This window comes from Pygoscelis adeliae, unplaced genomic scaffold (assembly GCF_000699105.1).
Source record: "Pygoscelis adeliae isolate BGI_AS28 unplaced genomic scaffold, ASM69910v1 Scaffold123, whole genome shotgun sequence".
Classification (NCBI taxonomy): Eukaryota; Metazoa; Chordata; class Aves; order Sphenisciformes; family Spheniscidae; genus Pygoscelis; species Pygoscelis adeliae.
The window spans coordinates 2721398-2747835 of NW_008824650.1; the positions used below are offsets into that span (position 1 = coordinate 2721398).

The 26438-nt window shown below is 39.0% G+C and overlaps 1 protein-coding gene and 1 long non-coding RNA gene across 2 annotated transcripts in view; one reads left to right on the plus strand and one right to left on the minus strand.

Annotated features, from left to right (window-relative positions):
• The window catches only part of PRKAG2 (protein kinase, AMP-activated, gamma 2 non-catalytic subunit), a 38572-nt gene extending 17952 nt beyond the window's left edge, over positions 1–20620 (plus strand). Inside the window, exons 2-11 of the mRNA XM_009322493.1 lie at positions 1883–1964; positions 3492–3550; positions 6682–6727; positions 7861–7915; positions 9800–9926; positions 10696–10861; positions 11211–11248; positions 14169–14315; positions 16735–16828; positions 19493–20620. Coding sequence (XP_009320768.1) covers positions 1883–1964; positions 3492–3550; positions 6682–6727; positions 7861–7915; positions 9800–9926; positions 10696–10861; positions 11211–11248; positions 14169–14315; positions 16735–16828; positions 19493–19524 — 846 coding nt within the window. The 3' untranslated portion in view covers positions 19525–20620. The remainder of the gene's footprint in view (positions 1–1882; positions 1965–3491; positions 3551–6681; positions 6728–7860; positions 7916–9799; positions 9927–10695; positions 10862–11210; positions 11249–14168; positions 14316–16734; positions 16829–19492) is intronic.
• Positions 20621–21970: 1350 nt separating this feature from the next.
• LOC103915623 lies at positions 21971–22481 on the minus strand. Its single transcript, XR_663542.1, has 2 exons — positions 22275–22481; positions 21971–22174 (listed from the first exon to the last, which is right to left on the minus strand). It is a non-coding gene; the product is annotated as an uncharacterized LOC103915623 (long non-coding RNA).
• Between the last annotated feature and the right edge of the window lie 3957 nt (positions 22482–26438).

A 26438-nucleotide genomic window follows, 5' to 3' on the forward strand; every position in this document is an offset into this window, starting at 1 on the left:
TGCCCAGGGAAGTGGTTGAGTCACCATCCCTGGAAGTATTTAAAAAACGTGTAGATGAGGCGCTTAGGGACATGGTTTAGTGGGCATGGTGTTGGGTTAACGGTTGGACTCGATGATCTTGGAGGTCTCTTCCAACCTTAATGATTCTATGATTCTATGATTCTATTTAACTATTTTCTAGATAAATACTACATGGTATGTATCTGAGAGTCTTATTTGTGGTCCTGAGTATTTTTTCCCCATATGGCTGCTTCAGTTTTAATGCAGTTTGGGGTGGTGGTTGTTAAGCAGATGATTATTCCTGTTTGTTGATGATATGGCAGAAGCATCTCTAAAGTCAGGAGGCAGCTTTGAGAACTGTCATCTGCTGAGGTCAGGAGAGTAGATTTGCTTCTCATGGCCAGAGAGAAAGCAGTCGGGCTGCATAGAGGTCACAAGAAATACAGGTTGCTTTAAGAAGTCTGATCTTAAAGATTGGAGTTCACGTGCAGTAGGATAACACCAGGTATTTGAAACTGCAAATAACTGAAGTGTAGACAGAGGTGATGTGTTCTGGTGCAGAGTAGAGATCTTACTAACTTTTAGAAATTTAAACTGTTACATTATAACACTAAGTAGAGTCTAAATGGCGGTTCTGTCAAATATCATATGATGCTGGCTATCATATGGATGGCTTTGCAAACTTTTCCAAGAAGGTTGTAGCTAACAATGGCAGACTTATTTTTTTTTTTCCTACCTACATTTTCGTTTGCCCCTACTTTCTTGGATGTTGATTCCATTGACTGTGAAGCCCTTTTATCCCTGACTGTGTTGTGGAGAGGAGCCCCTTGGCACATAATTTAAAGTAGACACTTAAGATAACTGTGTAATTGTGGTCTGTTCTGTTTGCAGTTGTCAAGCAATTGCAATTGTTACTTCCATGTTACTTGGACCGAGGACCAGTTTCATGGATGTAGAGATATAGATTAGCTATGTCCTAGTTTTGCACCAAGTCAAGACTTGGACAAGAACCATGACTTCTGTATTGTGTTTTCCATGTGAAGCCTATCTAGGGGTGTGGGCAGGACAGGAATGATAACATACTCAAGCGTATCATCAAGAGATCAGGACTTCGCGGTGCACTAGAGCCTGACTGCTTCATGCTTCAGAGAACTAAGTGTTCACAGGGAAGTTCTTTTCTTGTGAGAATGACACTGTAACCTTATCACCTCTGATTCAGAAATTGGGGAGGGTTAATTCATTAAAAAAATGAAAGGATTTGGTTACACTTCCTTAGCAGCAAAACAGGCTAGCTAGTCCTTTTAACTTTCAGTCATATTTAAAATAATCAGACAATCCCTTTTCATTTGTATAATCATGCGTCTAAAAGCTGGAGAGGAAACAAGACTCTTATTGTTTCAGTCTTTTTTTGTAATACAACTGTTGCTATAGTGAACATTAGAATATAGCACAATCTTCAAATGTTAAGGTATACCTGTAAACTGGACACTTGTGATAATTATGTTCATTACAGATTTATTCAACATCATGATTTGGGGGTTATAACTTATGGGTAATATCAAACGGGAATAAATTTGAGGTTAGTGAGCATACCTTTTCAGCTGTATCAGCTTACTTCTTCATCAGAGGCTTTCACATGGAATATTCACATCAAACAAGAACAGATCTGGTTTTGCTAAGCTTTTTTCGAAGCTTTTTAACCATTTTAGAAGTAAAAGGCTTAAGACTTTTTTGTTTGGTGTGTGTGGCTTTTGTTCTGTTTTGAATACCAGCTACCTGTTTATACTGCATTTTTTCCTAGTAACTGGGGAAACCCTTCAGTTGGTGTCTGGTATGCTAAATTAAGAACAAAGATTTGTTTAGTTGTTCATTCTTTTTGCAGGTAAAGAAAGCCTTTTTTGCCTTGGTGGCAAATGGTGTGAGAGCAGCTCCACTGTGGGAGAGTAAAAAACAGAGTTTTGTAGGTAAGTAGTTCTAACGTTATTCAGGATTACTTGAATTTCCAGGGTGCTTTATTGTTGCCAAAGGTGGTGTGGGGCTAGCCATGGTCTAACATCCTAGAGGTATACTGGCGAAGAGGGTTTCTTTTCCCTCCTTGTGAGGAGTGGAATGTTGCCAGCTTTCATAGTGTTGCTGTGCTTTGAGAATCATGATGATTCTTTTAGGTCCTGACCTTCTGAAATCTGGTTTCTAATACATGCATTTCATTGTGTATTTAAAAATAAAGGTAACAGTCACAAAAGAACTCTGAAAATAGGAACTATAAAAAGAATTTCATGTTACAGTATCCTAATATACATGCAATATGAGCATGTCTTTTTCTGCACATTGTCAGTAAGGTGTACTTGAGAAATCCTTAAATACCAGAACTGATGTGGAATGTTACAGATATGTCCAATATTGGGGAAAAAAACATTAGATCTATGTATTGCTTTAAGTCGTGTAATTAATTGCCACAACAATCATCTTCCAAAATTAGATCTCTGTTGCAGTTAGAAAACAGGGTCATAGTGGCAGTTACAAATATTATTATATGTACTTCTTGTGACCTGGAATATAGATTGAGGATTCTTGGAAATGAATGGTAGATACTTTACAAAGCATTTGTTAAAATATTTTAAATCCAAGGGGGGAGGAGCAGTAGTTTTATGCAATACATCATAGGAATGCTGTGTGTCTTTTATATTTTATTTCATTTTCTGTCTGTAACTAAGCTCTAGTGATTTAAAGCTGACCTCCGGATTAATTTTCCCTTCCCCATTTCTTAGTTTCTTCAGTTTAGATGTAAGAGTAGTAAACAGTTGGGCAATTACATCTCAAATTTAGAACTTGAAAGCTCAAAAAAGATTAATGTTTTCAGGTAACTAAACTAATCCTCAATATTATATTACATAGTTTGGTGTTAGTGGTTGAGATGCATACACTATGGATGTACTATCTTTTTCTTTAAAAAGTCACATTTCAATATAGATGTTGAGGATTACCGTGAAAATGATTGAATGAAGCTCTTTAATAAGCAATATTCAAGAAAATGGATTATACTGTTCCTTCATTTGAGTCTGAGAGTCTGCCTGACTTGGCAAGTACATAATGAGAATGTGTCTTATTTGAAAAGAAAATGAAAGGCAAGGAAAGGTCTCCAACATCTTTAAAAGATGTTCTAACCCCCCTCTTTTTTTTTCCCCATGTTTTTGGGGGTGAATGCAGTCTGGAGTCACGGTTTTCTTTGGGTCAGATTGAAAGAAGAGAAGTACATAGGTTATAATTTTGAATATTAATTCAGATGTGCGTTTTTATTCTGAAGTATTGTATCAATGTGAAAGTAAAATTTCTGAATTCCACTGTTGATTAGTTCAATACAAATAGTATGTTACATGGTTTTAATGTTTATTAAGTTATATATTGTTAATATAAATAAAGAAAATAGCTGGAAGTTCTATATGTTAAGTATATATCTGAAGAACTTTTTTTTTATATATCACTTGTTACAGGAATGTTAACAATTACAGATTTCATTAACATACTCCATAGATACTATAAGTCTCCAATGGTAAGTATGATGTTAAGCTATACTTTTATCATTTGCCATACAGTACAGAAACTGAAGTATCAAACTGAAAAACTGATGATGAGTATTATTATTTAAGTCTTTGGAAGCTTAGATATGTTATGAGTATACTCACTGTGGAGGTTTTTTTTTTTGAAAGAGAAGATGGCTTTTTGAGAAGGGTAACAGAATTGTATCTGGATATCTGAGTTCAGTTCCCAGCTTTAGCCATGAAGGTCCTATGAGCTTGGGCAGATAACATAATCTGTCTGCTTCAGTTATACATGTATAAACATGAGGAATTTCCTTAATGAGTACTACCATGTATTATGTTTTGTGTGGTGCTTACCATAATGATAGCCTTTGTCTTGGATACGAGGCTCCACTTAGTGCTGCAACGGATGACTAATGCATTTGGGATGAAGGACCTGGCTTAAAATACTTACTAAAACTAGATGTGATATAAAAAGTATGAAGGAAAATACTTGATTATTGATCGCTGTATTTATTTGTGTTCAGGTTGTTTCAAAGCACATATTTCAATAGTAATCAGAGCTCTATATAAATGGCAAATATCAACCAAGAAGCATTTGGGGGGGCATGTCTTAAAGTTACATGAAAAAGTTCATTGTATTTAAAAATCAAGTATGTAGCTATGCGTGGTTCACGTGTTTATATAATCATCTTTGTCTCATTATGATAGAGCTATTCTGAAAGGAGTATGCAGAATTAAACAGAATGCTAGCTTAGAGGCTTGGATGCATTAAAAGGTTACTCTGTTCTTGGAGTGATGGTGTAGAATAAACAAGTTAAACTGGTTAAATATATGCAAATATTTTAGTTACATGGCTGAGTTGCACAATCAGTTGGAGATCTGTTGACTTCAATTAACTGTAACTTAAAATTCCCATTGGCGGGTAGTTGATGAAATTCTCTTGCTTGCATGTTTATACACTTACATCCCTTTCTTGTTACTGTCGAATCACAATTCCCCCTCTACCAATTAAAACATACATACTATGTTTTATTAGCTAAAAAAAATCAAAAAGAGCTGAATGAAGCAGACATCTGATGTATTAGGCTTCTCAAAGCTTATGTTAATTTTTCAAAATCCATAGTGAAATTATTGTCAGATGCCAGTAACATAGTACACTGTCCTTTCTTCCTGTTAAAGAATTATTCCCCCCCCTCCCCCGACATTTACAAGGGGTGAGGGGAGAAGCAAATGAAAAGTGATTGCACACTGGTAACTTCCTTAAAATGGTTTCCATATTGTAATGACCCTCAACCCCAATACTACCAATTTTTCCATGTAACTTTACCTAAGGTCTAACTGTTGTCACTCCTGTTTACATTGTCTAACATCCTATTCCACAAGTTGTGCTTAAAATGGCAGCAGTAAGGAGGAATAGCTGAGAAGTGACAACATTTGACTTAAGTGATTGATGCAGTCTTCTATTAAAAAAAAAAAAGTTAAAATAATATTCCATCAGGGAATGTTCTAGTCTTAATAGGTAAAATTATGCTGAAAATATAACTCTTTATTTCAGTCACTCTTTCTAAATGCATCACATCACATACAGTGTGAAGCACGTTGCTGTTTGCGTACTAGATAATATCTTTAAATGACTGATGAGGAACATTCAGGTAGTTTCTCCCTATAGTGTGGTCAAAGAACTAGGTTTAGCCTCATCTTGTCAGCATCTAAAGCAGTGTCCTATTATTCTTATCACTTCAGTAGATCTTCTGAACTGCAGTCCACTGTCTTAACTGCCTTTTTTTGTCAAGAGCCCTAAAAGATGATTTAACTTACTTATGTAGGTATCTTTTATAAGTCATTCGAAAATGGTATACTTGAGTAGTCCAATTATAGTATATCAATTTAACATTCCCTTATACTCTTAAAAGGATGCTAATTCCAGAGAGTAACCTAAGCGTAGTCTCCTTTAGCTCAAAGATAAATGTAGTAGGCTTTGTGGAGACTTCTACCCTTCATCTATAAACTCCTCAGCCTCAGCAGTGTTTGCAGAGGTACCTGACAGAGAAGAGCCGTGTAAGGGATGACAGGCACCTTTGGCCTAGGCTATAGCGAGTGCAATTGCTATTAGAAGTGGCTGGCTTGCAGCTCGATACCTTTAGAGAAAGGTAGCTTTCACATCTGAAACATTTTCAGAAAACCATCAGCAAGGTGGAAGGAGCTACTGTAAGGAGGTTATACAATCTTTTGACAAAGAACTTTGTGAAATAGCTGCTGAACAGCAGGAAGTTGGTGGTGTGACCATGTCTGTTTTGGTTTTGTTTTGTTTTAAACTTCAAAGATTGGACTCTTGAAGGTTTTTTGGTGTTATTGCTGATCTGATCTGACGATAAGCTGCCACCAAAAGGTGCAGACTTGCTGCATCCTTTGTCTGGTATCATTTGCCCGTCCTTTTTGTGAGCCAGTTAAGGAAGCTAAACCAGCAGAAAACTAACAATGTTTTTGTAACTTTTTTTTGCCTGTTTGGTTCCCGGGACCAGCTGAACACAGGTCAGATGAGCAACATTGCTGGCACAGGAGAAATGCTGAGAGCGTGCATGGCTTAAATGCAGTGTCTGAAAACATTTGAAGAATGTAACATCAGTAAAAGATTAAACTTGAGGAAGGGGGGAATACAATGTTGGTTCTTCTGATTGAACTGAGCACTAAACCAAGTGCTCTCGCTTGTTTGTATAATCAAGTAACAGTAAAATTCATCTCTGTTAGCATTAAGAAGTCAAGTGATCAGGGTAAGCTGTTTAGTGGTTTGGGTCTGTGAGGAATCATCAGTGGGTTTACTCCGGCGTGATTGTTTTAAGGTGAGATAAATTACTGAAGAGATGCCTCTGAGTCTAGAAGAGATCTAGACTACAAACCTCGGCAGGTAAAAGATCTTTCTTGTCCCCTGAAATGATAGGTCCAGTATGGTACTCTGCACTGAGCAGGATTGCACCCTTTCCTCTTGTTATTGCCAAGAAATGTTATTCTGGACTGTTCTTACTCTGTTAGATTGCCTGCAATGAAATGTAAGGAAATTATTCAGATATTTATAATATTGTTAATGATTTGGGGTTTAAAATTAATACTTCAAGCTAAACTTTCCATCTACCCATTGTAGGTTCAGATTTATGAATTGGAGGAGCACAAGATAGAAACCTGGAGGGGTAAGAATATTTACTACTTGGTTAATAATTTAAAACATTCTAATGTTTTTTAGTGTAGTAGATTTTTAATTAATCAGACTTAACTTGTCTCTTGCCACATACTTTTTAATGAGAGCAGGAATAGTAAAAGCTTGTCCATCTACAGCTACCTGAAAGGAGGCTGTAGCGAGGTGGGTGTCGGTCTCTTCTCCCAAGTAACTGGCGAAAGGACGAGAGGAAATGGCCTCAAGTTGCGCCAGGGGAGGTTTAGATTGGACGTGAGGAAAAATTTCTTTACTGAAAGAGTGGTTAAACATTGGAACAGGCTGCCCAGGGAAGTGGTTGAGTCACCATCCCTGGAAGTATTTAAAAGACGGGTAGATGAGGCGCTTAGGGACATGGTTTAGTGAGCATGGTGGTGTTGGGTTGACGGTTGGACTCGATGACCTTAGAGGTCTTTTCCAACCTTAATGATTCTATGATTCTATGATTTGCTCCTGCTGCTTATTTTTCTACCTGAAACTGTGTGTGGACTAGAGTGATCTGGGCTATATATTACTTCGCCACTTGTTCATGATAGTACCATCTCGCTCTTTAAGAAAGAAGAAACAAAACTGGAGTAAGGCAGCATGTATGGCTGTAGAGTTGATGAGTGTATGTGGAATGGAAATGTATCTGAGCCAGGATGCAGAATGAATAGATGACCCTACGTATTGAGTGAACTAACAAATGAGCAACAAGCTATGCCTGAGTGAATTGCATAATGCAACTAGAAATTCATAGAACATGCTGGGTGTCAACAGAAGTGCTGAATGCAGGGAGGAAGCTTTATGTAAAAGAAGACTATATGCCATGAAATAATATATATAAGTGCTCTATGCAGCAGACCCTCTCAGAAAAGGGACTAGTAAAGAATTACTTGCTGTTGTTGCAGTGACCCCTGGCGGTAATCAGTTTAGGCCTGCTTTTAAAACTTTTGTCTTTTTAATGTCAATATAGAAGAATGTGCATAAGTGGTAGAATACCTAAAGTAACTGTATATACTCCTCTTTCTTCCACTTAATTTTGTACGAATGAATTTATAAAATGCTTTCATAAAAAAAACTAATGTTTTCATATAAATTGATAATGGTCTATTAATTTTCTGTACACAGAGCTTTATTTACAAGAGACATTTAAACCTTTAGTGAACATCTCCCCAGATGCAAGGTAGGATTTTGCTTTTCAGTCTGCTTAACTTGAAATAAACTAACTCCATCTCAACTCTGAATTTAAGACTTCTTTATATAATAAGAAATAATTTATATTGTAAACTAGAGTACAATAATGAAGGACTGTCTTTTAATATAATCAAGAAGGTGTGGGAGCTTTTTATTGTGAGTAAGGACTTCTTTTAATTATCCAAAGAAGAGAATGTTTAGTTTAACTTTTGTCTCTTATCAGTGTAACTCTTCTGGTAAATGAACTAGACGTGGATCAAAATTAATTGCCAGAAAATATGCAAAAAAGGCAATGTGATGACCCTTCAAGCTAGCCTGCAAGTCATGTTCGTTTCATGAAAATCAAAAACTGAACAGAGGCTTTCAGCTGTCTTGTTCTCAGCAATCATAGTAATTGAAAACTTCAAGTACTTTTCAACGCAAGTAACTTTCCTTAAGGAAAGACAATATCTGTGTGTTTTGTTCTGCTCTACTACTAGGTTGTGCTCCTTAAAAGATAAATGTCTGTCCTTTTCTTCGTGATGGAATTTGAAAGAAATAGTTTTTAAACTGCCATTTACCAAAGGTAACTTGAGAGACAGCTGTAGTTGGTCACTTCACAACTTGAGTACTACTTATCGCTGAACCAGAGAGTGAAGTTCTGATTCTTGCTTTCAGTTTGTGGCATGGGATTGCTTATGCCCTATCAAAGGAAACTGGTGAAGGGACCTCTAGTGATTTCCTCGAAGTAATGATGTGCTGTATCCTCAATAGAATTGCCAGTGAGTCATGAATAAGTCATTCAATTAAGTCATAGGGAATGTATTTTGAATGGTAGCTAGTTGCAAGGAATACCGTTAAGACAACAAAATAGTGTAGTTGCTTTCAGTCAAAGGTGCAGCAAGAGAAGTATTGCAATAAAGAAGATGCAGTAGGACATGTATAAAAGGATATAGCAAGTCAACTTAAGACCCGATCCAGAAATGGACTTGGGTTCTGTGACAAGCAGACTGCTGCACTTAGGAGTAGTTAAGTGTTTTTTCCGGGAGTGGAATCTACAGTGCAGTGGTGGGAATCTTCACTCTATGTATATCAAATGGGGATAGTTCATCCCTGTAGTGGACTCAGAACATATAGTTTATTGTGTATGGGAAGAAGCCTACTCCAGCAAGTAGGCTAAAGTTTTACTAATTTTATTACTTACTAATTTATTGCAGTTGGTGGTCAGCTGTTTTATCATAGTCTTACTAGGACCAAGGGGAGAAAAAAAAGTGTTACTTGCACAAAGAGCAGACTTGTATAGGTTGGAATACTGCTAAATCGTAGTCTGCAGTGTCCGGAGAAGTGTTTCAGATCTGCAAATAACTTTTTGCCAATCCCCAATGATAATTCAGTGAAATGATTGATAATTGTTTTGGCTTAATTGCATATAAGCTCTTACCATAAAAATGGTCTTCCTAGAAAATGTTATAGAAGTTTGGGATTGAGATGCACTAAGTGCAAGAACACTCTGTTTTTCACTGTTTGTTTGTCTCTGAACAGAAAGATCCATTCTGAGTGCAGGGATACTGTGAGCACAGCACTTACGGGAAAAACAATTTACACTTCTGAAGAAATATTTCTGCTATACTTTCTACCACAAAAAGTCACTTCCATCACATTTTCTTTTAGGTTTAGATGTTCATGAGCATATTGTTGTTGATGTGTTTTACCAGCTGCAAAAGTTAATCTGAAATCCCTTAACTTCTGTTTTTTTATAACATTAAAGATAATGCAAGTAATTTCTTGCATTGTATGTACTTCATGGGGGTTTGTAAATATGTGTATATATCACTTGACATTACTCATTGTCAGCCAGAATTCATTAAAAAAGAATTAATGTTTTTCTCCTCAGCCTTTTTGATGCTGTATATTCATTGATCAAAAACAAAATCCACAGATTGCCAGTTATAGATCCCGTCAGTGGAAATGCACTTTATATACTTACCCATAAAAGAATCCTCAAGTTCCTCCAGCTTTTTGTAAGTACTTAAAGTTATGCTTTGCTTAACTGATTTCCCCCCACCCAGCAGACATCTTTAAATAATTTAAGTCTTAGTACAGAAGCTTCTTGATAAACTTCCATATTCATTGTGTCTCTGCGTATCTTTTTTTGATAACAATGAAATTAAAGCTTGATGTAAGACCTGTACGTTACCTTTACTTTTGTTTTAGTCATTTAAAGAAACCTGAACACCAAGGACTTGTCTTGGCTATTTGAGTAATTTGCTGTCCTTTCTGGAAGCTTCAGAAGCTTGTTTACATGAATAGAAAAATGAATTGTCTCCCAGAGACGAGATTATCGTTACTCAGTGTAGTTTATGTTGGTCACAGGAATGAATAGGAGGCCCAACAAAGCAACAAGAGTTCAAAATAAGCATTTGGTGTATAGTATGTTTTGCTGTCTTCTCTCTCCAGTTTCAGTGGGAATGACATAGCTTAGGCTCAAAAGCTTTTAGAGATGGGTTGCTACAAAAATAAATAAATGAGCAAAAAATTTAGTTACGTAGTCTTAATTTAGAGCTGCTTTGAACAGAAGTAATGCTTCTAGATCTGAGCTTGTTTTGGCTTTACGTTAATCTAGTAGCAGATTACCGTAACTATCTGTAACCATCATTTCGAGCCTGTAGATGGATGAGTGAATACAGATTTCCTAATTTATATACCAATCATATGGAAACATGGTAGGTGTAGGAAACATGGTAGGTGCAGAAAACTGCACTGTAAATAGATTCATTCTGACTTTCCTAGATGTCAGAGATGCCAAAGCCTGCCTTTATGAAGAAGAATCTGGATGAACTTGGAATAGGAACTTACCACAACATTGCCTTCATACATCCAGACACTCCTATCATTAAAGCCTTGAATATATTTGTAGAGAGAAGGATATCGGCATTACCTGTTGTGGATGAGTCAGGTGTGTGTTGGGTCTTCTGTATGCAAAAGTGTGGTAAGATAAATGGTGCTGAACCCTGGATTGATGTTGGGGGGTCTGGGGGGGAGAGGAGAAAGAATTAAAAAAAAAAAAAGGCGGGAGGAGAAAGGGAATATAAAGAAATGTTTATGCAAGATGGAGGTTGATAGGATGGAGGTTGATAGGCTTGGAAGAACTTCATGGGTTGGTGGGTTGGTTGGGGTTTTTTCCCATCTTTCCTTCTTGACCTGTCTGTTTTCTTTCTGTGTAATTGTAAGATAACAAATGAAAGCAGGAAGCAAGAAAACTAATTTTGTATTTTAAGCATTTTAACTTTTCTTTTTCTTTTTAGGAAAAGTTGTAGATATTTATTCCAAATTTGATGTAATAGTAAGTATATCTCTTAAAATCTATTAAATATTTTATATGCAGTAAGCATTTGCAAATTAATTTGTTAATTTGTCAATTTTGGCTATTTTTTTCCTTTAGGCTTTAGTTAACAAACTGAATAAAACAGATTCAATTCACCCTGCACAGAATTTTTTTATTATTATTATTTATTTAAGCTATCCTTAGTAATACTACTTGCATGCAGGCATCTACTGCTTTGGATGTTACCCAAAATGAAATCTGGCTGTACTATTACAAAAAGAGGGCATAGGCTTTTTATGTTTGTTTCTATTTTTGAGATTGGGCTTTCTTTTCCCAGCCGCTGCCATTCCACGGTCTGTTTTCAAAGAGAATGCAGATTTTTTTCCATGCGGTCTAGGTACTTTGTATGACTTGACCTTCTCAGTGAATTAAAACTAATAGGCCCATTCTTTTGTGTGAGTCTCTGGCTCCAGAGTATTGCATCTGTATTCCTTCTGGTTTCGATCTAATTCAGGCCACTGTTCCTGGTTTTCCCTCAGGAGTGCAACAGCGTAGTCAGATTCATGCCGTGATTTGCCAGCCTCGCAGAGCACTAAAAGTGCTCTTCTATTCTTGTAGTCTTCAGAAACTTGAAAAATATATTTAGGTTTTTTATCCCTGTCCCCTCCTAGCTGCATGCACCTGCCTTCTAATTGGAACTTCTGATAGCTATGTGATTTTTTTAGAGATTTAAGTGCGCAAGTTGCTTACTCCACCAGCCCGCTAGTGCTAATGAAGAATCCAGATGTCTGAAATGCTGCGTAGAATGCTTTCAGAAATATGGAGAATAAAGTATTTCCATTTGGGACTAAGCTTATAAATATCTCTGGCAGCAAACAGTGCTCTTACTACTAAAAATTTTGCAATGTCACTGTTCTTGCCTGTCGTCTTCTCTACGTGTTTGTCTTTTTGTTCTTTGGGATTCTCTACTGTGTTAAGACCCTGTTCTGCCATAAAGGCTGGTCAGGGAATAGGTGGTAGCTGTAGTGAGAGTGAGCTAACATATCAAAGACAATGAAATTTCACAGTTGGTGGGTTCAATATTTCAATTTATTTTGTAACTGCGTTAGACTTTGAGGCAGGACATGTGTCCTTTATTACCCATTCTTTTTCAGAAAGACAACAAAAGGAAGAGGGTTCCTTACGTTTTTCACTCCTTTTCTCATTTTAAGTGATGGGGCAACAAAAATTACAGGATTTTTAGAGAGGCTGAATCATTTCTTTGGAAAAATTACGTCTTTGGATCAGGAAGGAAAAAATCCACCACAAAGGCTTTAGGATATAATTGTTTGCTCTCAGCTAGTAACGTGGGAAAGAGGTAGGGCATCTATTGATTATTTGAGATTTTCCTGACATATACTAATTTGCTTATTAAATGGGGGGAAAAAGATATTTTGTTCTTAGTGGTATGGCATCCCTGAACATCATCTGGGTTTGGATGTGGATGTACTCTTTAAGCAGTTTGAAGATATGTAATACTTCATTTGCTTTGCCTGCTAGCTTCTACTGATAAAAGATAATCACCTCTCAGGCTTCCAGTTTTTCATCAGTCTGCTTCAACCTGATCTTCAAGCTTTAAAAGAAGAAATTAAAAAAAACCTGAAATGTATAATCTGATCTTCCAATAAACATATAATTTGCAAGATTCAACTGATGATTTTTTAACTTTAAACCATGTGGCTAATATGCTTAGTTAAATCAGTGTTTTAAGCTATGCCTGTATATACAGCTGGCTAAGTTGATAGATTTCTCTCATTTTAATACAGTTCGGAATTAATTTTCAGGTTCTTGATGGGAGAAACCTGGGAATGGTGTGATGGTATAGAAATAGCTTTATATTACACTAGTTATTGCAGATAGGGTGACTTCAGTTTGCAAAGGCTTTTTGTGTTCTCCTAATGTCCTTCATTAAATGAGTTAACTAAAACTGCTTGTATCTTCATGATCATCTCAAACCTATCTTGTCACGTTCAGTGTAATTCAATCCAAAAACTTGACCGATCACAGTATCCTCTAGCCAAAAATTAATCTCATTTTATTGCTTGGTCCAGTGTTTTCATTTTAAAGGTCTGTCTGTGTTTGTCCTTCAGTGCTTCAGTACACAAAATCAATAGGCCAGGATGTGCCAACACTATCAAAATATTGCTATGGTCTCACCTACAAAGAAAGCTTTTGTTGGTCTGGACAAAGCCCTCTTGCTACAAGCATGGTCCTGTTCTTAAACTGAAAGTTGAGAATGGCAGCTTTCAAACTTTTTTAATTTTATTACTTTTAGTGGTGGTGATGGGTTTTCATTTATATTATTTTTATAGTGCTTATTAAAATACACACACACACAAACTGTTGTCAAATGGCAGTGCTAGCATAGTCCAGGAGAGGGAGTCTGAGCCCACAAATAAGAAAGGTGAAGAAAATCCGTAATTTGTTCTCTACTTAGATCTGCACTAAGATCTACTTCATGGGTGGTGTTCAGAGCAGTTGGGGTCCTCTCCTATCCTATGAAAAACAAACAACAAAAAATTGTATGTTCTTAAAGTATATCCTCTATATTCTAAAATCTGTAGAACTTAATCTTTACATTTTCTACTCACGGCAAAAGCAGGAAGAGTGACATCAAGCCAAATATCAGATAGCAAAGTAAGGAGCTTTTCATTGGCCTAATGCATATCACAAAACAGTTTTATCAATTAACCCAGTCTGTCATATAGCGTTTAACATAATTGCATGCTTGACTGTTCCCAAAAACTGAAGCTGAAGAGCATCTGCTTTGTTTAATATGTGACTTGGAATAGACTTAATTTACACCAGAAATGTGTGTCTACTTGATGCCAAAATATTTACTTTATTGAGTACTTTATTGCTAAGTACTGAGATGTTATGTGCCTTGGTTTTTTTCCAGAATCTTGCTGCTGAAAAAACTTATAATAACCTAGATATCACGGTGACGCAAGCCCTACAGCACCGTTCTCAGTATTTTGAAGGTGTTGTAAAGTGTAGTATGCTGGAAACACTGGAGACCATTGTGGATAGAATAGTGAAGGCTGAGGTGAGTTTGCTTTTTATTTTCCCCTTCACTGTAAGTTAAAAAAATATACTACCAAACTGATAAATAGTAGAAATTTATCCGAAGTTATTTTGGTTACTTGGTGAAAGTATTTTTTTCATAACTACATGTGTTGGGTATCAGTTTGCTTTATAGACTTAGATTATAGATGCTTATAGAGATGTGTAAAATATTGTACGGTACATCTGTAATAATACTCAGTTATTTGCGTTTCTGTTTTATGACATTAACTGAACTGAATGCAAAATTTGAGAGAATTAAGTTTCTTCCAAGCCTGCCACAAGTTTTGCAGACAAATAATTCTTTAAACTCCAGCTTATAGCTAGGTTGATTGACACATTGTTCAGGAAATTTAATGGGTACAATTAGTTAATGCATATGGAGTCCTGTGCTGCTCTCATACAAATACTGTGAAATGGGGCCAGAACATAAATTCTTGTGAAGAAGCCTTTACTAAGTTTTCCTGTAAATGATTTATCTGTGCGCTTTCCATTCTTTTGGTGCTGTTTATCTTGTTTGTTAGTACTGGGAACTTTCTTATACATGGAGGTGAATGCGTGTATAGGTCTTCCTCTCCTCTCTGCATAAGAAAATCAGTATTACCAGTTTCGGTTGTCTCTGAGGTGTGATCAACTCCATTTAGATGCTTTAACTTCTTCAATTACAAGATGATTTTTTTTTTTCCATCTTCAGGGTTGTAGCCATGCATATACTTGATATGAGTAAAACTTCCACTTTGTTAATAACCCCTTAGAACCTCCATTAGGCAATTTTTACTTGCAATTTTCTGCATTTGCTTGAGCTTCTTCCTGAAACTGAATAATTTTAGCATTGCTGATATACAGATCTCAAATTTGGATAATTTTATTACTATCTTAAGAAGCTTTAGACATTTGGGTTTTAAGAACAACTCCTACCCTTTGGTTCAGTCTAAACATAGTGAGATTATATGTAAAAATGAGTCAGTCAAAACTACAAGCTGTTTTTAGCTGCCAGACAAGTGCTTGATCTTACTGGAAATGAAACAAATGAAACAATTACATTGTCCATTTTTCTTGGAATTTGTTACATTGAGAGAAGAATGAAATGATTAAATATGTACATATACAAAAACTAATAACCCCATCTAAAATATCACCAACATAGTTTCATCAAAAAGAAAATGCAACGGTCTTTTCTCTCCCTTCCCCCCTTTTTTTTCTTTCCTCCCTGTGTCAGGTGGGTATGACTGTTCAAATAATTCAGAGCTCCTCTTTTCTTGTATCTAACTAGCAACAAAGTGGTTGACCTCAACCATAAATTAACATAACTATTAAATCAAGAATGATGCAGCTTTCTTGCTATCACCTCTGTGAGAAGATCAGAAAAATTCTTTTCACTCTTTTCACCATTATATCTGATTATTTGAACTTAAAATAGTGACGAGAGTTCACTTAGGTAAAAAGTAAACCTGTAGTAGGCTCTCCTCTTTTGACAGACACCCTTTCTAGGATAGGTGTCTAGCTTACTTAAGAGCTGGTTCAGCTGTGATGTTTAGGTTATACAAGCGTGTGCCCACTTGCAGTGGCGTCGTGCCAGGACTGACACTAGGGCACTCTCCTGCTTCTGCAGTGGTCTTTCACTGCTGTAGCCTGCTCTGGCCGATGAGCCTCAGGACACAGGAGTGCCCACCTACTTTCCCCACAGTTAGGACAAAAGTTTTGTAGTATAAAATGTTTCCTAGAATAGATTTGTAATGATAAAATCAGTATTTAAAAATACAGTCTTACTGTTGAGAAATCTTTCTTCCAAGTTGTGTCCTTGTGTTTATTAACTCTACAGTGAGTTTGCACAGATAAGTTGAAATTTTTCTTTTTCTGTCTTCATGCAAAATGAGGATTTTAAAACCAGTCTGGCACTCAGTTTCAATTGTGTAGCCCTACGAGAAAAATTAGGTTAAAACCAACTTGGACATGTCAAGATACAGCAAGTTTTAGTGCTGTGCCTCTCCCTGTTGAGAAAGTAATTTTCAGAAGGAAGCCTCATTTTACTACTGTATCTTATTTTTTGAGATCACAGGCTGAGTTGGGCAGAGTCTGTAAGTTGGGGAAAAGTGTTTGATGTGAGTGCCACTTCTTGAGAGCAGAAGTATTTTAAAGACCTAGATCTTGGCTTAGCTGTCACTTCAAATCGGATTTTGTTGCCATGTCAGATAGCTGTGTGCTTTTTAAACATGCACTAATTTTCATTTATGTAGGGTAAGTATGTTTGTACTGCTGTGTGAGACTGGTATCGCTAATGTTTTGAACCATTCTTTTTTTTTTCCTACTTGTCTTCATACTGCGTTACTTGAAGATATTTTTGTTTTTCTTTGCTTTAGCTATTATTTTAAATCAGGCAAATACCTCAAAATATTTTTCAGGTTCATCGTTTGGTGGTAGTGAATGAAGCAGATAGCATTGTGGGTATCATCTCCCTTTCTGACATTCTGCAAGCTTTGGTCCTCACACCAGCAGGTATGGATGTTGCCTTCTGAGCTTTGCCGTAAGTCATTTGGTAGTGTGTATACCTTGCTGGTTTTAATTTATTTGACAATGACAAACTTTTAATTTTCAACTTTTGTAACTGTTTGATCATAGTTCTTAAAGACGCTTTTCATTTCTCTTCAGGAAAAAGCTGACAAAGTATTAACTGTCAGTCTTTTGTTCACTGAGGAATGCATGCAGAAGCTTCATGAATGTCATTGCTGTCCATATACCTTCTTTTTAGAAAAAAAGGTCTTGATTAATGTTTTAACATGAAAAACAGGATGAAGTTGAACGTTGCATGTATAGACAACATCTACAACAGGGTGCCTTCCCCACCTTCCTGAATTTCTGTACTCTGGCCAGGTGCTCCTCGTGTGGATGCAGCTGTGCTTTCCACTAGCTCTGCAAAACCACCTCCTCGGAGCCCTGCAGTTGTCCAGCTATGCTGTGGGTTTTGGTTGGCACAACTACGTCAGAGATGTCACCCCAGGCCACCAGAACGATTCCAGTAGAAATCTCTAGCATATCATTAAACACGATCAGGTTCCTTTTAACAAGAGTATCCAACAATAGGTTTATTTCTGCTACTTTTCTGTTGGTGGGGGGGGGAGGGGTGGTTTGGGTTTTTGGGTGGGTTTTTTTTGTTGTTGTTGTTTTTAAGTTTTGCCCAAGTTAACTAACCTGCTTTATGTTCTTAATTGTAACTTTACTTTGACCACACGAATGACTTCAGTGTCACAACAACTAAAGCAAAGCCCTCTTTTGGCTTTGTGAGGAAGACAAATAATGTCTTGAGGATTACAGTTTTGCCTCAGAAAGATACCAGACTGTGAGCAAACTGAGCTGGATATGTCCTTCAAAAAAGAAAGTCTAAATGTGAGCTTAACTGGGAGCTCTTACTTGCACTGATAGATAACATGATAACGTAAAAGTCTCTCTCCTCTGTAGATTTAAAAAAAGTTAATATAGCTTTTTAAAATAGTAAGATTTCCCCTCTGAAAAGCAGTAATCAGTGATGCTGCTGGAGGTATATGTCAGTGCATCTGGCTCTTTTTAATGACCTGGAAGAGCAAGTAACCCGGCTTTCTGTGAAAGGTATGGATGAGTATGAGAAATCAGCCCAAAGGCCTGGGTCAAATGGGCTCATTGCCTAAAAAGAGAATGGAGGGGTATATGTCCCTCCTAAGAGGGAGATGTAAAGACAGGCAGACAGTGCCTCTCCAGACAGAGGAGGTAGTTTCCCCCTTGACTGGAGGGTAGAAGAATCCAAGGAGGGTAGATCTTACTGTTAATGGAGCAAAGTTAGACAGAAAAGATGAATCTGGATACTGACAAACCGAGAGCTTTGTAATACTGGAATTACACAGAGACTGAAGTTGCAACTCTGTGAGCTGATATAACAGTGCTCTGTAATTAAAAAGGGCAGTTCCTGCTCCCATACTCTGAGCCATGTGCTTCTGGCGTTCAGCGTGTGGCAGCACCCACACTCATGAGATCCCCCTGTGAGCTGCTTTAACTCATTGATCTAACAGGAAACTGAGCCAGCAAAAAAGCTGCAGAGTTTTGTCAGTTTGGCACACTAAACTGGCTCACAGAAGAGTCTAGAACCGAGTACAGCAACAGAGGGGGACGGGTTATGCCACTGGAAGAGATGAGGGGAGGGAAGGCATTTTTTTTAGGAGCAGTTAGGTGTTAGGTTGCAGTTCCACAGGCAACTGCCCGATTTCAGATTGGGATTTGTCTCATGAAGTGAGGATGTCTGCAATGTAGATCTAGTTTGTAGAGTCCGGAGTGTGATTTACCTCTTAAAGTGGATGCGTAAGAATGACCACATAAATCATGCCCTAAAAATGTCCATTTCTCTTCACCGACTAGAAAGGAAAATTTATTGACTGGCAGGAATTAAGACCAGCCTACATTACGGGGGAAAAAAATACCAGTTGTGATGAGAAAACTGGATGTGTTTTGATGAATTTTTCAGTGTTTGATTATCCATTACAAGTAGTAACTCCAGGTTGCTGGCAAGAGATTCTTGCTCTCTAGAGTTGGATGCTGAAAGCCAAACTCACCGTAGGGTTCAGTCGTTGCCCAGCACGTGGCTAGTTTGAGTACTTGGAGAAGAGGCAAGATGCTCTAAGTCCTGCTGAGCGGGTCTCCCAGATCCCTACTGTAAACAAAATCTGCCTCTGAGCCAGGAAAAATGGATCCATCAACACAGCGCAGTTAAACTGAATTCTTATGTTGCTATTTCTCAAGTAGGACTTCATTTTTTGAGGCTGTTATGATGATTAAGCTTGGCTTCTAAGCTGATGGGACAGGTTTGGGGTGTGGCTTTTTGGTTGGGTTCTTTTTAAAATAAATTTTTGTGCTGGGGAGAGTCTTCAAAGCCACTCTTGGTAACTTCCCGGAAGAGTTACTTAGACTACTTTGCCAGTGAAGTTAGAAGCAGTAACGGTCCCAAGGCCTTCCTCGCTCCGTTCACCTTAGCATTTAGCAGTCCTGCAGTGTATTCTTTATAAATGGTATCCAGTACTAAGATTCCAATCACGTGGTCGGAGGAAGTCGCAGCTTTCAGAATGAGCCGTGCTTTTTCCAGAAGCCAGGTGCGATGTGCATAAGGAAATCACGCGTGCTTTCCTCTTCTGTTAACAGGTGCCAAACAGAAGGAGAATGAAAGTGAATGACTGCTGTGAATGTACACACGTTTGTAGGAGAACTTGAACAAAATTTCTGGGTCAAGTTTGTCTCGCGAACAGTGACTGCAATAGAACAGAGCAGGATGGTTGAGAATGTGTATTGGGACTTAGTGATGGATGATGAGTCTATTCCCCCCAGTGATGTCGCAAAAAAAGCAGCATGACAAAAGCTTATGTTAAAATGTAGGCTTGTATTTCAAAATGTCTTCAAAACATTTGCTGGAAGACTTCACATGATGTCCTTCATTAAAATGCACTGTATTCTGAAACTTTTTCATTTTGTATTTGACAGAAGTCACTGGTCAGCAACGGATATATGTGACATAAGGCAAGTGTATGGCATATTCATATCATAGTGCCTTATGTCAAAATACAGCAATATGTCATCACTGTTGCCCATCACTGTCAAAGGAAGTATTGTGCTAAATGAGACACTGTATTTGAATGTGAAAGTCTTTAAACCTAAAACCAAATCAGTTTCAGTTCTCATTAGATTTGTCATAAAAGCTGTAATTTGAGTATCGGTAGACTTCTTTAAAACTTCAATGACAGTTTTGTGTTAAATGTCGCATTCTGAACTGAGATGTAAAACAAGACTGATTTTAAAAACAGCTTTATTTATTTTTACTTTCATGACAATTTTTTACACATCTTTGGTGGATAGCTAAAATTTCACCATATCCATTAATAAACTGTTGATTGTTATACAAACAAGTGGTAGATTTTCTCATTATTTAAAACTTTGGAGTCGCAGAAGCTGTGGCCTGTTGATCAGTCTGCCTTACTTGAGCTGACGATTTCGGAGGCGTGGATCGAAAGTGCTCTGTACTGTAATACGCAGGCACCATGGAGGAAATGAGGTGCCAGAGAACAATATTTTCATCTGTATTAAAGTGTAAAACAATGTTTGTACAACAAAACTGAAACTTTTTATTGTATATGATTTGTACAGAAGTGGAGGAGTGAGGGAAGCCGTGGGGTATTTGCTAATGTAAATGTACTGTAAAGTATGAAGATGAGACTTTTATAATTGTAGATTCTTGTAGATGGAAGAAATTAAACCCTACAACATCAGCTTGTTTTTAGCAGTTCTTGCCAAGTTCTTCTGCATGTATAAATGTACGTGCATTTTGATTAGCGTAAACTAGGTACAGAAGCATTCTTATTTTCCTTCGACTTTAAAGGCGGCTTATGCTAATGGAATAATGCAGGCAGTGCTTCTTACTGTGTTTCCAGCCTGAATGCTGCACTGGAATAACGGCAGTAAACCGATCTGTTGTTTTTCCATTTATAAACATTGAGGTAAGAGGTTAACAGTTTTCAGTTTTCTTATAAAATATGAGGTTTTTAATAGCAATGAGAAACCCTTTCTTCAGAACTTTTCTGTAAGAATTTAAATTTTAAACTGTATGTGTGAAAATTTTCTTCTTACTGGTGTCTTTCATGTATAAAAGTGTTCCTGTAGTACATAATGGAAACTGTTCTCTTAGACTTTCTCTCACTTTCTTACTCTCTGAAAAACATTGTCGAGTCTTCTCCAGCACCTTTTCTGACTAGGTAAATATCGACTCCGTTCCCTGCAATTCTGCATGGTACTGAATTGAAATAGCAGTTTGGGCCTAACAGCAGTGGCCTTAGGTCCGGTGCTGATTGCTGCCATCAGAGACGACATCAGCACAGCTCTGATGATCTCTGTGGGGGAGATGGAGTGATAGCAACTAAAAATAGTGGCACCCATTCTTTGTGGGGTGTGCGGAGGGGATAATTTCTGGTAGCTGAGGACTGTGTATTAAGGACAAGTGGTCAGCAGTGCTACCTGCAGCTGCCACCAAAGCTGCACATGTGCAACTTTGTGAAAGCCCAGATACTGCTCCAGCACCTGTGCCCTAGCCTCCTCTAGGAGGTGGGATGTCAGGGAGTTGCCGAAATGCATCGCTAGATCTCTCCCTACCTATCGCTAGGCTGCATGAGCATGTTCTTCAGCCCTGTATTCAAGGTGCTTTTGAAGATAAGGGCTGAACCACTGATAGGTACTTCTTTTATATATACTTTATTTTTTAGTACAAAGTCTTTTGGGCCTGTTGCATGCAGACAGCTTTGGGCCTGTCTGCATAAACTAGCATGCAGAAAGCCAGAATGAATTCGCAGTTTTCAACCAACCATGTACAGACTTCCTATTTTAACATTATTACAAGCGCTGTTCACGTGTTGTGGACACAGGACTAGCAAAATTATGGAAAGCAGCCTCCTCAGTGAAACACAACTGTATTTAGAGAATTTCCACCCTTACTTTCTGGAATTGTTCTGAACTTTGAATTTGTGAGGAGTAGAATCACAGTGTAACTCCACAAGCATGAATAAACAGCAGTGCTATCTAAAAGGCACTCTGCTTGTACTGGCACAAGTACCAGTGCTGATGCAGTAAACAAAGCTAAAGAAATCATGTCATTTTTAATACGGATCGGTTTACTACAGAGCTAGAAAAAATGCTTGTTCCAGCATAGGGGAGGGACAGGAGTAAGTACATGAGGGTAGAGAAAGGAGGAGTGACTCAGCAGCAGTGCCACAGGTACCACATTAAAGTGACGGTGCAGCTCAAGCTTTGACCTAAGGACTCGTCACCTGGCTTGTGAGAGGCCTCAGCCATGGAAAAGAATAAACAAAACGTCATTAAACTCAAGTTCTTGCACACTTACGATTCTATGACTTTTTTCCTCTGGACAGGCAGCAAGCAGTACCTATAGATCCGAGACCACGGCAAGGGCTCCAGGCGCTCCCTTCCTTTCCACAGACAGGGCCATGCTGCAAATGGCGATGGCAGTAAGCTTCCCCGGTGACCCTGCTGAAAGCCTGTTGGGTAGCGTAGATGATCTTCCGTCCTGAGTATGCGAGACGCTGTAGAACGGATTCTGTTTTAACCGGTGGGACTGTAAAACACGCGATTGATTTCTGTGCTTCCCTGGGTGTTTCCTTGCCCAGCAAGAGATGTCTGTGAAAGGGAAGTATTCTAAAATGCTTCTCAGTCTTGGAAGGGAGCAGATTAAGTCTGGTTTTTACCTACTCTGGATATTTTTAGCTGTTTAGGTGTAAGAAAATGTTTCTCAGTAGACTTCAGCCCTCCATATTTTTCAGTAGCTAGAGATGCTGTGAACTAACCAAGGAAAACTATCCTTTGCTGACACTGATCACTTGCCTGATGCAAACATTTTTCTGTTTTACTTCTGGAATTCTTTTGGTTAAAAGGTCCGAGATCTTTAAGCGCCCCTAGACAGTATTTGCTGTGTACTTCATCTTCTTTTACTAAGGAATATTATTCTGCTGGGAACGTTTGGGTAACCCAGAAAGAACCAGCCTCGCTTTCCAAGGCCTGAGCTCTTGTCCTCACAGCAGACGAGGAATCTGACTGAAGCAGTTCCAAGACTACGCATTGCTTTGAGAACGCTCCTCGCCACCTTTTGAGAGAGCGTAGGGTAAGTTGGAGTCTTTCAGTTATTGTCCAACTAGAAGTGAAACCACACGTGCTTAATCCTGTCACGCAGCAGGCTGTTCAACTGTTTGCACTGAGCTCTCCCGTCAGTTTTGGAAGTAACCAGTTTACTTCAAATGTTTCTGTGAACTTTCACCCCTTATGCTCCCATATTGAACACTTATTAGGGGTAATTTCCAGAGGAAAATGTCGTTCTGAATAATTTAATACTACCCTTGTACCCACATAATGCATTTATGCAAAAAGAATGTTCTGCAGACGCTGCTCTTTACTCCTCAGGTCTTAATTTAAATGCAGTTTTGAAAGTCACTCCCGTAGTCCCCATTTGTTCTACAGTGGTTGCAGTCAGACCTGTTCCCACTGAAGTGAATGGGAACAGGAGGTGACCTGGACTCACACATCAAACTCACTCCTTTAGGAAAAAAGTATAGAGCATGTCCCTGCCAGCCGCATACCAGGACCTGTATGGCATTAGCCTGTGATGTCATAGCCCCTGTGAACTGAATTAGTTTCTTAATTTGCTTCTACTAACGTTTTGCCAGTATTTCTATCTGAATATTGGAAAATACGATCATTGTGAAAATACACTTGTTCTGGCTCCCTCCTGTAAGATTGAACTTTGCAACCTCTGTGGGCAGCAAAGCCTATGCTGTACATGTGGAAGCACGCGCGCTGCCAACACTGCACACGCTTCGGGAAGCTCCTCGGGAGGGTCCCGATTTGCCGAAGGACAGAGCAGGTAATTGCATCAGTAATTGCTGTTACAGGATTGAATGTACAAGTCAGAGCTGTTCTGCATTTGGAATTTGAGTGGCAGCGTGTTTGTGGGTTTGTAATGTACTGTATTATCATAAAAACACTCGGCCGTTGAGTTACGTTCAGTACATGAAACTCATCACGGTTTTTCCTTCATCACAGAAAAGCAGATACAGGCAACAAAAGACAGACGTTCCGTTTTTGCAGCCTCCCTCAACACCCATCCCTGGTCTCACCGCATACACATACTCTTGGTGCTCGCAGTTCCCCCTTTTGGTGTTTTCTCTTTCAGAATCTAGGCTGTACCTCATGTGTTGCATTCATTGACCACACCTGTTGTTAACTCATTTACAATGAAATTACTGTCACTTATCATCTAAACTGATAAGAAGGCTACATTTGATTTGAAGGAGTATCTGGTGAAGCGATACAAAGCAGGCCGGGAATACAGCCCGTGCGTAGGTGTGTGGTGTACATCACTTGTCCCAAAGTTCTCTGACCTCCTCTGTAGTTCACAGCACAACTTGCAAACACCGTAGAAATGAAGAAGCTGGAGTAGGACCAGGGAATGCACGGGCAAAGCCCTGATCCCTAACCCTACCGCTGCTGCGGAACGCTGCACTGTGAAATCACGACCCTGAAAGCTCTGTACTGGCCTGTATTTCGAGCATCCCAGTCAGGATAGAGCGAAACGCTTGCGTGATCCTGATGGAATAAGGATTATTAGCCAATTCCTTCCAAAGAACCAGCAGAAGGAAAGAAAGTCATAGGTTTTTCTGCAAGTTTAAAAAATGCCTGTGCCCAGGAAGGACAAGTTCTGTGTTCCTGCTGCAATGCAGGTTGAGCAAGCATGGAGGGTATCCTAAGGTGGGATGATTACCACAATTAGAGGCAGTAAATAAAGCAGCTGAAGGGGGGAGCAGAAACCCTGCAGTAGTGAGCTCTCCTAAAGAAATAGAGAGTTTGAACAAGTGCAAGTTAACAGAAACAAGATAAATAAATAGGCAAGGGTGCAAAAGGTGAGTGGGATAAGAAAAAGAGAGTAAGGGAAAAGACCTAATCAAGAAAAGTTGGGTGTCAAGGAGGGAGCAAAACCAGAAACTCAGAAATAAAAAAATATTGGTGCTTACCACTCCCTGCTCTGAGCTTGTGGAAAGATCTGAACGTATTTTCTGAAAACGTAGATGAGGTTTCAGCAGAGTGCAAAGCACAGTGCCTGAATAAAACACGCCAAGTAGTAAGAACTGTAAAGATATGGAAGTTGAAAGCATAACTACCACAAACTTCACCTGTTTCCAAAGCCATTTATGTAATTGGAAGGTAGCTCTTATCTCAGTTCTTTCAGTCCTCTGGCTCAGTGAATAGCCCAAATGCTGGATCATGCCACGGTTCCAGAGGGAGCAGGTGCAAAGATGACAGCACAGCTGCAGAGCTACTCAAGGGATGGTCCTGCAGAAGTACTGCTACTGTGTTTTAGAACGCCAGACTCATGTCTTGTTTAAGAAGACTTGCATCTTTTAAAACATGCAAGGCAAAAAGGAATACGGCAGGACTGTCCCGCTACACCTCACAGAGAGCTGCGAGCAAGACCACTCTGGTAACGAAAGGAGGATTTCTAAATGCTCCTCTTTCCTCAGTCCCACCAAATCCATCCACGTGGCAGGATCGCACCGATCCCTACGGAGCGGTGCTCCAGAGCTGTGACAAAGTGGGAATCTGCACCATAGTGAGTGGAAAAGAGAGAGGCTGGACATGGAGAAAGAGCATGCAGAATGGCATCAACCGCAGCCATCACTGACAAAGTACATAAACCCCCCATTTTCTCATGAAATAACTACCTTTTCATCACATACCTATTCAGTAAGGCCGTCATACCTGCTGTTCCAGAGTTATCAGTACTTAGCCTTCAAGGTCCTATAATCCAGAGGATGAAGGGTACAATCAGACTATGCCAAACAACGCAGATACCTCCTTAAAGCTTGTCTGCTTCTTCAGAAGCAAATTGCTTGTGTGTAGAAGTAGCTCTCTTCTGCTCCAGTTGCCTGCCCTCTTACCAGGTTAGATGAATGCTGGTACGCGGGAATGAATGGTTGCCATCAGGGAGAAGAGAACCCATCTCCCCTAACATCAAACTGTTACGTCGGTTTATTTGTGTCAATCAATTGTACCCTAGCATGACTGCATGTAAAGATGTATGAGTGTAGCCCCAAAGAGATGCACATAGAAAACATGATTTTTACTTCTAAATGATGTTCATTTTTTTGATAAAATGTGGAATGGGTAACTATTACCAAAAGCGTTGGCAAAATAAGTCGCAGTAAGTGTGGAAGAAGGCAAGTTTCCTGCTCTTCGTGCCTTTCTCCCTTGAACTCTGCACCCAACAAGTGCTGAAGTCGCCATCAGCACGCGCAGCACCCACTTCTTCCGAAGTCTAAAGCTCACCACCGCACGGACGCCCTCGTCCACCTCACCCTCCCCTCCACGCGCCTCTGCCAGCACTTCACCGGTGTGCGGACCCAGCGCTTCCCCCGAACCACCGCGTTTATCTGCGCGCAAAGGGAACGCTCTGAAGAGGCACCGGGACCGCTTCAAACAAACGTCGCAGCCCGGCGGAGCGAGCCTTTCCGGGAAAGGCGGCCCGGCAGCGGTGTCCTTGGGA